At 42.6% G+C, this 11,098-nt stretch overlaps 1 protein-coding gene across 1 annotated transcript; it reads left to right on the forward strand.

Annotated features, from left to right (window-relative positions):
- Window positions 1-420: 420 nt before the first annotated feature.
- LOC115619084 (72 kDa type IV collagenase-like) lies at window positions 421-10,741 on the forward strand. Its single transcript, XM_030511114.1, has 4 exons — window positions 421-553; window positions 2,284-2,443; window positions 9,455-9,564; window positions 10,294-10,741. The coding sequence occupies exons 1-4, from the start codon at window positions 421-423 to the stop codon at window positions 10,395-10,397; spliced, it is 507 nt and encodes a 168-aa protein (XP_030366974.1). The 3' UTR covers window positions 10,398-10,741.
- Window positions 10,742-11,098: the final 357 nt, after the last annotated feature.

Here is an 11,098-nt window from a genome sequence, read left to right on the forward strand (position 1 = left end):
TCTGCTTTTCTCAAACACTCATCCATCTGCTCCATACACAGCAGCACAAGAGCTCTAATAGTTTAAATGCCTTGTAAATGAGTTTATTTGTATACTCAAAGCACAGAATAAGTCTTGCCCTGATGTAAAAGGCAACAGAAACTCCAAAGCAAGCAGTACAATCAGTGCAAGCAATTTCACCTGCAGTCCAGCATGCAGCTTATTGTGCAGTTGTTTTAGCAACAGGCTTCCAAATGAATGATTTGACTTTTCAGTCACTGTAGGAAAATGGTTACAAACATGTGTTGCTGCTAACGTGTGTGTGTGCACGTGTGTGTATATGCATGCTTACGCAGCCTTTGCCAGAAATGATGAGAAACAGATATGCTGGTGAATTAGTTCATTGTAAATCTCATACAATGTTCTATTCTGCTCAGATTCATGTGGAGGACTGTATACCCCCGAGGAAACCCCACAGGTCCTCTTCTTGTTTCTACATTCTGGCCTGATCTGCCAGAGAAAATCGATGCTGTCTATGAGGCCCCTCAGGATGAGAAGGCTGTATTTTTTTCAGGTATTAGTTTTAAGTTGTAAAATGTAAGTAGCCATTTGCATAAATGTTGCATTTGAGCTCAGTTTCCTCCCAGTTGTAACTGGGCCAAGGAATGGCAAACATCCCATGATGAGGATATTAGGACAACAGCTGGATCTGAAAGACTGAACAGCATTCAGCCTCCATCACAACAAAGGGGAGCTATAAGCACCTAAAAAGATACATTCAACAATAAGCAAGACTAAACAAGTAATTATTTAAAACAAAAAAGCAACGGTGGGAGTTCTGTTTCATCCGTCACTGCTCTGTTTTCCTTCTGTTTCCTCTCATTTCAAGCTATTGTCTCTGTACATGTTGCTTGAGAAGATTAGATCTCCCCATGCCTTTCCTTGTCTCCTCTTTTGCCAAAGACTGACTTCCACTCTGGCTTCCAAGTGTCTTCCTTGTGGCTCATCAGGCAGAGGATACAGGCAGTCATGCTAGCTGCCTCCATAGGAAAGGAGACTAACAGGAAGCACTGCTCTGTCCATCTTAAGTCACACATGGTTCCCCTGTACTGGCCAAATTAGTGGAGCTGGGAAACTGTTTTCAACATGAAGAACTGAGCCAGCAAAAACTGTGCTCCAGTATCTACTAAAAACATGACTAAACACCTCCAATCATGTAAAAACCATATGGCTGATGCTGCTGTACATTTTCTGTACAGGAAGGAAAAAAGTAATGATAATCTATTCCATATGTCTCAAAGGCCATTTGCTTTAGTTTACATGGGGGGGGAAGAAGCAGCTTAAAAAAGTTTTATTTTAGGCAAACCAAAACACTTGAAATATTGCATATATTACATATAATCCTATTACATCTAAACCTCTCTCCCTCTCTTTATAATTTCTAAGAAAATGTAGCTAACCTGCTTTTAAAAAAATAAATAATAACTATCAAACAAAGATTGGTTTGAAAGTTACACATAACCCAACTATTTTAAAACACTACTGAGACCCACCCTTTGCTCCTGAATGGTGAATTAGTAACTTCTCAAGAACTCAAATACTACATTTTACACTTCTCATATTAACACTCGACTTAATTTCCCACTAGCACAGAATCAAGGAAATAGCCTTCCATTAATGAATCTTTCCCTGGCTTTCAGTGAATCTAGTGAAGGCATTTATTAAGTAAACTAATTCTATGTAAAGAACACAGAATACTAGTACCTCTTCCATTAGTACATATTTGGAGAGACATTAGAAAATGTTGTATGACAAGAGACAACAGAAACAGGAGCTCTGGGCAAAAACTTCCTGCTAATCACTCAATATAACTGCTCAACCAAACACATGGAGGGTGAACATGAGCATCTGCATTTGACCTTCAGGTGCTCATGCCTGGTTTCAGACCATCTTCAGCATACAAAAAATTATCAATATTAACTATCATCTGTTTTAACATAACCCCAACTGTATTAAAATACTGTCTGCCTCAAAGATGAGACAGCTAAGAAGGGAGGAAGCGAGAGCATGCTGAGGTGATGTCTTTTGCCAAGAGGCAAGCAACAATTAAGAGGCAAAAGCAGAAATTGTATTCACAGTACACCTGCACTCTAATCTGGTGCTTCACAGATGGTAAAATATTAGAAAGACTGATAGTACAATTAGTGCAATAAAAAGTTGCATAGCAAAGCATAAAAGAAGAAATACTCCTCTGTATCCAATTAATGAAGAGTGTTCGTTTGGCTTGTTTTCTCCCCTACTTAGGAAACGAGTACTGGGTTTATTCAGCCAGTAACTTGGATAGGGGATATCCAAAGAAACTCACCAACCTGGGACTAACCCCGGATGTGCAACGTGTTGATGCAGCTTTCAACTGGGGAAGAAACAAGAGGACATACATTTTTGCTGGAGACAGATACTGGAAGTAAGACACATTGAAGAGGTGGTGGTGGTGGTGGTACACTGTTAGCCAAGCTGTCTCTAGGGCTGAATGCACACTGAGGTTCAGGAGGCAGGAACCAAACACAGGGGGGGTCATCCTTGGAGATGAGTACTTGAGAAAACAGCTTGCAATGGAAGAGGATATCTGGGAGGCCCTGTCCGGCTGCTCACACTAACAACTCACCCCTCAACCCCTATGTACCAGCAACTACCCCACATCAGTCTCAGACTCTTAAGAGGGGCAAGCTGTCCCTGCTGTCAACTTACAGCTGCTGGGAGAAAACTCTGGCAGGAATTCCTTGGAAATGGGCTGACCTCCAATCACTTTAAGCCAAAGACTGACCATATTGCCTTAGAAATTCTTTCAGTAAACCATCAGGTTTGGAGGCACTGGATGTAAAAGAAACAGCAGTGTGACTAGCAGGGCATGCTGGGGATGACTGAAATCCTTCAGCAGCTGATGTACTAGTCACTAACGCATCTGCTCTACTAACAGACTTGGCACTGAGGAGATCTGAACAAACCACAAGAAGTGTATCTTAGTACTCTGGGAAAATCATAGAATGGTTCAGGTTGGAAGGGACATTAAAGATCATTTAGTTTTGACCCCCTCTGCCATGGGCAGGGACACCTTCCACTAGACCAGGTTGCTCAAAGCCCCATCCAACCTGGCCTTGAACACTTCAGGGATTGGGCAGCCACAGCTTCCTTGGGCAGCCTGTTCCAGTGTCTCACCACCCTCATAGTAAAGAGCTCCTTGCTAATATCTAATCGAAATCTCCCCTCTGTCAGCTTAAAGCCATTCCACCTTGTCCTGTCACTACACGCCCTTGTCAAAAGCCCCTCTCCAGATTTCTTGCAGGCCCCTTTAGGCACTGGAAGCTCCCTGGAGCCTTCTCTTCTCCAGGCTGAACGAGCCCAGCTCTCTCAGCCTGTCTGCATAGGAGAGGTGCTCCAGCCCTTGGAGCATCTTCATGGCCCTCCTCTGGACTTCAGGGCCTTGGGGTGACTGGTTCAGGGTTTGGGAGCCCAAGTAGTGTTCTTGTCCCTACTGCCAGTCGCAAACAATGTCAATGGTAACATCAGAAAAGTCTAAGTAATTAATTCCTGGCTCTGTGACTGGTGTCAGCACCAGAATTTTGGGGGGTTTGACCATGGGTCAGTTTATACAGCACCAGGCCTGCTGGTGGCAGATGGGGTACACCTATCCCAAAGGGGGAAAAGGATTCTAGCCCAGGAGCTAGCAGGGGTTACAGAGAGGGCTTTAAACTAGGTTTCAAGGGGGAAGGGGATAACACCAGGCTCACTAGACATGAGCCACAGGGTAGCATGCCACTGTTGGAGTCCAGATCCACAGGGTAACTTAAATGCATCTGTGCCAATGCCCATAGCACGGGCAACAAACAGGAGGAGCTGGAAGCCATTGTGCAGCAGGGAAATCATGACATAATCGCCATCACAGAAATGTGGTAGAATGATTCGCATGATTGGAGTGCTGCAATGGATGGCTACAGGCTCTTCAGAAGGGATAGGCAAGGAAAAAGAGGTGGTGGGGTTGCACCGTATGTCAGGGAGTGAATCAACTGCCTTGAACTCAGTGTTGTGAGTGAGAAGGCTGAATGTCTGTGGGTGAAGATCAGAGGGAAGGCCAACCAAGCAGATATCCTGGTAGGAGTCTGTTCTAGACCACCCAGCCAGGATGAAGCTAGAGATGAAGTGTTCTTCAAACAAGTGGGAGAAGTTTCATGATCTCTTGCCCTTGTTCTCGTGGGGGACTTCAACTTACCAGATGGCTGCTGGAAGTACAACACAGGAGAGAAGAAATAATCCAGGAGGTTCTTGGAGGGTGTGGAAGAGAACTTCCTAACCCAGCTGGTTAGTGAACCAACTAGGGGAGATGTCTGGCTAGATTTGCTGTTCGCAAACAGAGAAGGACTGGTGGGTGATGTGATGGTTGGAGGCCATCTTGGGCAAAGTGATCACGAAATGATTGAATTTTCAATCCTTGGAGAAGTCAGGAAGAAGATCAGCAACACCTCTACCTTAGACTTCTGGAGGGCTGACTTTGTCCTGTTTAGGATGCTGGTTGGCATAATTCCTTGGGAAACATTACTAAAGGACAAAGGAGTCCAGGACGGCTGGACACTCTTCAAGAATGAAATCCTTAAGGTGCAGGAGCAGGCAGTCCCTATGTGCCGAAAACCAAACCAATGGGGAAGAAGACCAGCCTGGCTGAACAGGGAGATAGTGCTAGAACTCAGGAAAAAAAAGACAATTTATCACCTGTGGAAGAAGGGACAGTAACCCCATGAAAAGTATAAGGATGTTCTTAGGTTATGTAGAGAGAAAGTTAGAAAGGTGAAGGCACAGATGGAACTAAATCTGGCCACTGCCATAAAAGATAATAAAAAGTACTTTTTCAAATCTATTAGCAATAAAAGGAAGGCTGAGGAGAACCTCCATCCTGTGCTGGATGCTAGGGGAAACCTAGTGACTGAGGATGAGGAGAAGGCTGAGGTACTTAATGCTGCCTTTGCCTCAGTCTTTAATAGTCACACCAGCCATCCTCAGGGTACTCAGTTCCCTGAGTTGGATGGCAGAGATGGAGAGCTGATTGAAGTCCCCATAATTAAGGAAGAAATGGTTAGAGACCTCTGCTCCACTTAGACATCTATAAGTCTATGGGGCCGGATGGGTTACACCCAAGAGCGCTGAAGGAGCTGGCAGAGGAGCTTGCTAAGCCACTCTCCATCATCTATCAGCAGTCCTGGTCTAGTGGGCAGGTCCCAGGGGATTGGAGGTTGGCCAACATGATGCGTCTCTACGAAAAGGGCAGGAAAGATGACTCCGGAAATTACAGGCCTGTCAGCCTGACCTCAGTGCCAGGGAAGGTCATGGAGCAGATGATCCTAAGTGATGTCATAAAGCGCGTGTGGGAAAACAGACAGATCAGGCCCAGTCAGCATAGGTTCATGAAGGGCAGGTCCTGCTTGACCAACTTGATCTCCTTCTACGATAAGGTGACCTGCCTGGTTGCTGAGGGAAAGGCTGTGGATGTTGTCTATTTGGACTTAAGTAAAGCATTTGACACTGTCTCCAACAGCGTTCTCCTGGACAAATTGGCTGCTTGTGGCCTGGATAGGTAGATTCTTTGCTGAGTTGGAAACTGGCTGGATGGCCGAGCCCAAAGAGTGGTAGTAAATGGCATCATATCTAGTTGGCAACCGGTCACTAGTGGTGTCCCTCAGGGCTCAGTGTTAGGGCCAGTGTTGTTTAATATCTTCATTGATGATCTGGATGAGGGGATTGAGTGCATCCTCAGTAAATTTGTGGACGACACCAAGTTGGCTGGGAGTGTTGATCTGCTGAAAGACAGGAAGGCTCTGCAGAGGGATCTGGACAGGCTGGCTTGATGGGCTGTGGCCAATGGTATGAGGTTCAACAAGGCAAAGTGCTGGGTCCTGCATTTGGGCCACAACAACCCCATGCAATGCTCCAGGCTTGGGGAAGAGTGGCTGGAAAGCTGCTCGGCAGAAAAGGACCTGGGGGTTCTGATTGACGGAGCTGAACATGAGCCAGCTTGTGCCCAGACAGCCAAGAAGGCCAACGGCATCCTGGCCTGTATCAGAAATAGCACAGCCAGCAGGGCCAGGGAAGCGATCATCCCCCTGTGCTCAGCACTGGTGAGGCCGCACCTCTAATACTGTGTTCAGTCCTGGGCCCCTCACTACAAGAAAGACATTGAGGTGCTGGAGCAGGTCCAGAAAAGGGAAAAAAAGCCGATGAAGGGTCTGGAGAATAAGTCTTATGAGGAACGGCTGAGGGAACTGGGGTTGTTTAGTCTGGAGAAAAGAAGGCTCAGGGGGACCTTATCGTTCTCTACAACTACCTGAAAGGAGGTGGGGGTTGGTCTCTCCTCCCAAGTAACAAGTGATAGGACAACAGGTAATGGCCTCGATCTGCACCAGGGGAGGTTTAGATTGGATATTAGGAAAAATTTCTTCACAGAGAGGGTAATCAGGTATTGGAACAGGCTTCCCAGGGAAGTGGTGGACTCACCGTCCCTGGAAGTGTTAAAAACTGTGTAGATGAGGCCCTCAGTGATATGGTTTAGTGGTGGTCTTGGCAGTCCTGGGGTAATGGTTGGATTTGATGACCTTAAAGGTTTTTTCCAACCTAGTTGATTCTATGATTCTATGATTCTATGGACTCGCTTGAGCATGTCCACATCCTTCTTGTGTTGGGGGCCTCAGAGTTGAATGCAGTACTCCAGGGGGGATCTCGCAAGAGCAGAGTAGAGGGGGAGAATCCCCTCCCTTGACCTGCTGGCCATGCTCCTTTGGATGTGGCCCAGGACATGGATGGTTTCTGGGCTGCAAGCGCACACTGCCAGGTCATGGGGAGCTTCTCGTCATCCCAACACCCCCAAGTCCTTCTCCACAGGGCTGCTCTCAATCCATTCTTTCTCAATCCAACCTTAGCTTCAATTCATTTTGAGAGTCTCTACAGTCCTTTTCATGTTTCCATTACATGCTCAAATAAGTTTTTCTTGCAAAGAGCAGCACAAATATGGTATTCCACAAATGCAAGTAACTCTGTATTTGCACTAAGGTTCCTGTTCTAAAGACTGTATGAGAAGCAAAATATGATGCAAAGTAAGCAACCAAACTCAGGTGACCTGCTACCATGCTCTATCCAGGAAATATGGAGGACTTTTAGATTAAGAAGGAATGTCCTTAAAATGTCTCAAGGCTATTACTGTGGTAGAAATAAATATCCCACATTATACCTGATGAAGAATCTATTAACTGTATTTAATAGAATTTCATTATTGTAACATCAGAAACACCCACCAGAAATCTAAAAGATTCTCCAAGCTATAAGGATTCCTCCTGAGAGATGTTCTATATAAAATATCAAAGGAGGTCTCAGTATAATTGAGTCCATTTTATGTGAACATTAATTTCATGTTATGATCAAACTGGATGAGTGTCTTTATTATATCCTAATGGCTGTGGATTCCTCTAAGTAAGTAAAATACCCTTTCACAATTGCCACTTGATCATAACTTTCAATTACTTTGAGGACAGTACTCCATTATCTAGAGAAAAAAAAAGAAAACCAAAACCTTAAAAACTATAGAACATTATTCATTTTTTAATGTCATATTGTAGAGACCATCTTACACATTTACAAGTAGTTCTAACGCAGCCATTTGCAATACTTCAAATTCCTACCTATGAGTCAGCAAAGCTGCAGGTCTCCTCTGTACTAACTATTGTTTTGACTAACTGTACTCCAGGGCCTCCAAGTAATTCATCAATCTAATCACAGACAGGATTTCTATCAAAGTACCTTATCAACTGCAGTCACTGCAGAAAGCATAATTTATTGTTAAAGAATCAAAATAAGCTTAAGTGATTCCTATCTGTGTAAAGAAGAAAGCAGTTGACAAATATTTCAGAAAACATACATCTCTGTTTAACACAGATGCTATAACCCTTAAGTATGTTTTATTTTGTTTTATACAAGGACTCTGCCACATGGAACAAAACAGTTACATACCATAGTCCTTCCTGTGCCATTATCTTACTTACTTTAAATGGATTTTTTGGAAGCCTTCTCCTCTCTCTCCTTCTAGCCCCAAGCTATTTAAGTGTTATTATAGCAAGATTGTTAAGCAAAGTTTTGTGAGGGAGAGGAACAGGAGCTGGCTCAGATTCCACTGCTGAAGTTTTAAAGCTACCCAGAAAGGTACTAGATTTTTGTTAAATATCTTAGAAAAAATAGTAAGTAATTTAAATTAATCATTTGAATTGATTTTGGCCAACCTACTGCTCATTTGTACTGGTGTAACTTTGGATAGAATCCAGGTCTATACAGTAATGAGGGAAAGGTAACCCGAGACACATACAGATATGGATTAATAGAAATCAAGAACATAAATCCTCCCTCCTCCAGTACTAGTGAAAGATGAACTCTCTCAAGTCCACTGCTCCTGAAGAGGTGCTGCTAGGGTGACTGAGGCCTCATATGCATTGGAAGCCTGGTTCAAACTATATCACGTCACTGCTCCTCAGGACATTTCCACTTCTGCTCAGCACTGACTCCCATCTATGGATCAGAAAAATGAGGAAAACAGGCCACAGTCTTGCTCTTTGATCTTCACTCTCAAGGACCTTGCATGCCTGGGACGTTTATTCTCTATATATGGAAAGGGAGATCCTGGACTTATTTGGCTGTGGGAGTGCAAAACTGGCTTTGTGCAAATCTATCGTTGCATTCTACAGTAGAAAGCACACAGAGTAAATGAAACATCTCATCATCTGCAGATGTGGACACCAACAGGTCCACTCACTCCTGAAGAACATTGCAAACTAGATCCAACTTCCATGACATTAGGTGGATTTACATCAGCTGAGTTTTTCCTCTTGAAAGCATAGATTGTGAAAGCCCTTGTGGTTGTGGATTTGCTTCCACCCCCCAAAGAAAAGCACCTATTTTTAATCATCAGAGAGAGACTGTGTGAAAATAGTAAGGATTTTTAATGAAATGTTAGGGAAAGTAATTAGTAATTTAATAGCAATCCATCAATTACATGGACTACAAGCATATTTCAAATACGATTTTGAAAAGATAACCATTTCACATTAAAATCTGCTATCTTCAGATGTTGGCTGCTGCCTGAAAAAAGTTACCTTTCCTAGAATTATGTGTGGAATTTTAAAGTTACATTTCTGAAAAGGGTTTTACTTAGAAAGTGTATTTTCAATTCAGCAAGAATTGCATTTCTAAAAGGAAAGATGTAAAATTTCACAGGGTTTGAAAGGAGTCAGGAATAATTGTAATGAAATAGAAACAATGTTAAAATCTCATTTAGTATATTTCTATTTGATTGTTTTATATAGTCACATTTGACAGGACACACTGAAAAATTATGTTAAATTTTAACATTAAATACAGATTTGTAACACAGGGATATAACTTTTTTCAGGTACAATGAAGAAAAGAATAAAATGGAGCTTGCATCCCCTAAATTCATTGCAGACTCTTGGAATGGCGTTCCAGATAACCTTGATGCTGTCCTGGGTCTTGGTGACAGTGGTAAGCTGTAATTCCAATCTAAATCACTAACAAGTTCTCTTATTTGTTTGCTGTGAAACTTATTGGAGACTTTAATTTCTTGTGGTCCATGAGTAGGAGCCAAATTAAGTCAAATTCCCATTCAGATTTCTAAACTACTGGTTCAAACAAAATATTTTGTCTCTATTTTCCCATTAAATATCAGTTGATAAATACCCTACTACTGATCACAGCTTAGGCTTTTTTAAATGAAACATTTAGGGCTGTCCTGGTTTCAGCTGGGATAGAAGGGTTTTTTTCTTAGTAGCTGGTACAGTGCTGTGTTTTGGATTTAGTGTGAGAATAATGCTGATAACGCACCAGTGTTTTATTTGTTGCTCAGTAGTGCTTACTCGAAATCGAGGACTTTTCAGTCTCTCATGCTCCGCATGTCTGGAAGCATTGCTGGTATCACATGAGTCTTGACTTGATTGCATTTTCGACATCTATTTTGCCAGCAAACATTTCTTCCCAGAAAATTCTGACTCACAAAATGGTAACCTGGCTTCAGTCTCCATTTAACAAAACCTGTCTTTTCCAGGATGGGAACTTTTATGTATTTTTAAAATAAACCTTTTTTAATGTGTACAAATATTTTGGGAAATAAGTTTTCCAGTTCATTAAGCTTCATGAAATCAAATAGATAAAAAGGCTTTGATCAAGAATTATGTACTCCATAATCTGAGTATGCTTTTTCATTTACCTTCACAGGATACACCTACTTTTTCAAAGATCAGTGCTACCTACAAATGGAAGACAAGAGTTTGAAGATTGTTAAAATTGGCAGGATAAATTCTGACTGGTTGGGTTGCTGAACTGTATGAGATATTAATAATTATTTTATTTACTTTTCCATTATATGCCTTATCTGTAATTAGAAATATATCTGAATGCTAAATACTGGACCAGTCTGGTACTGGCACCAAAACATTAAGTACCAGTACTGTACACATCAGATGATAATTTAAGAGTCTTTGCCTTCTCAGTATACAAAAGATGTTTATGTATACTGGTACAATTTTTCAGTTTTCATGCTAATCATAGTAATGCTAGTAACAGAATATCCATGATTCTTTATTCCCTGGGTGCTTAAACAAAGCACTGAAACCATCGGAGACTGGATCACACCCCTGAATTATACATATCTCAAATAGAATCATAGAATCATAGAATAGTTAGGCTTGGAAAGGACCTTAAGATCATCTAGTTCCAACCCCCCTGCCATGGGTGGGGACACCTTGCACTAAACCATGTGGCCCAAGGCTCTGTCCAACCTGGCCTTGAACACTGCCAGGGATGGAGCATTCGCAACTTCCTTGGGCAACCCATTCCAGTGCCTCACCACCCTCAAAGTAAAGAACTTCTTCCTTATATCTAACTTAAACTTCCCCTGTTTAAGCTTGAACCCATTACCCCTTGTCTTACCACTACAGTCCCTAAGGAAGAGTCCCTCCCCAGCATCCTTATAGGCTCCCTTCAGATAGTGGAAGGCTGCTAGGAGGTCTCCACACAGCCT

Source organism: Strigops habroptila, chromosome W (assembly GCF_004027225.2).
Source record: "Strigops habroptila isolate Jane chromosome W, bStrHab1.2.pri, whole genome shotgun sequence".
NCBI lineage: Eukaryota > Metazoa > Chordata > Aves > Psittaciformes > Psittacidae > Strigops > Strigops habroptila.

Excerpts from the sequence above, each read along its gene's own strand:
- LOC115619084 (XM_030511114.1), top strand. The coding sequence starts at position 421 with ATGTGGAGGACTGTATACCCCCGAGGAAACCCCACAGGTCCTCTTCTT. Across the intron at positions 554-2,283 it reads GAAGGCTGTATTTTTTTCAG|GAAACGAGTACTGGGTTTAT; the intron begins GTATTAGTTTTA and ends TCCCCTACTTAG. Across the intron at positions 9,565-10,293 it reads CCTGGGTCTTGGTGACAGTG|GATACACCTACTTTTTCAAA; the intron begins GTAAGCTGTAAT and ends TTACCTTCACAG.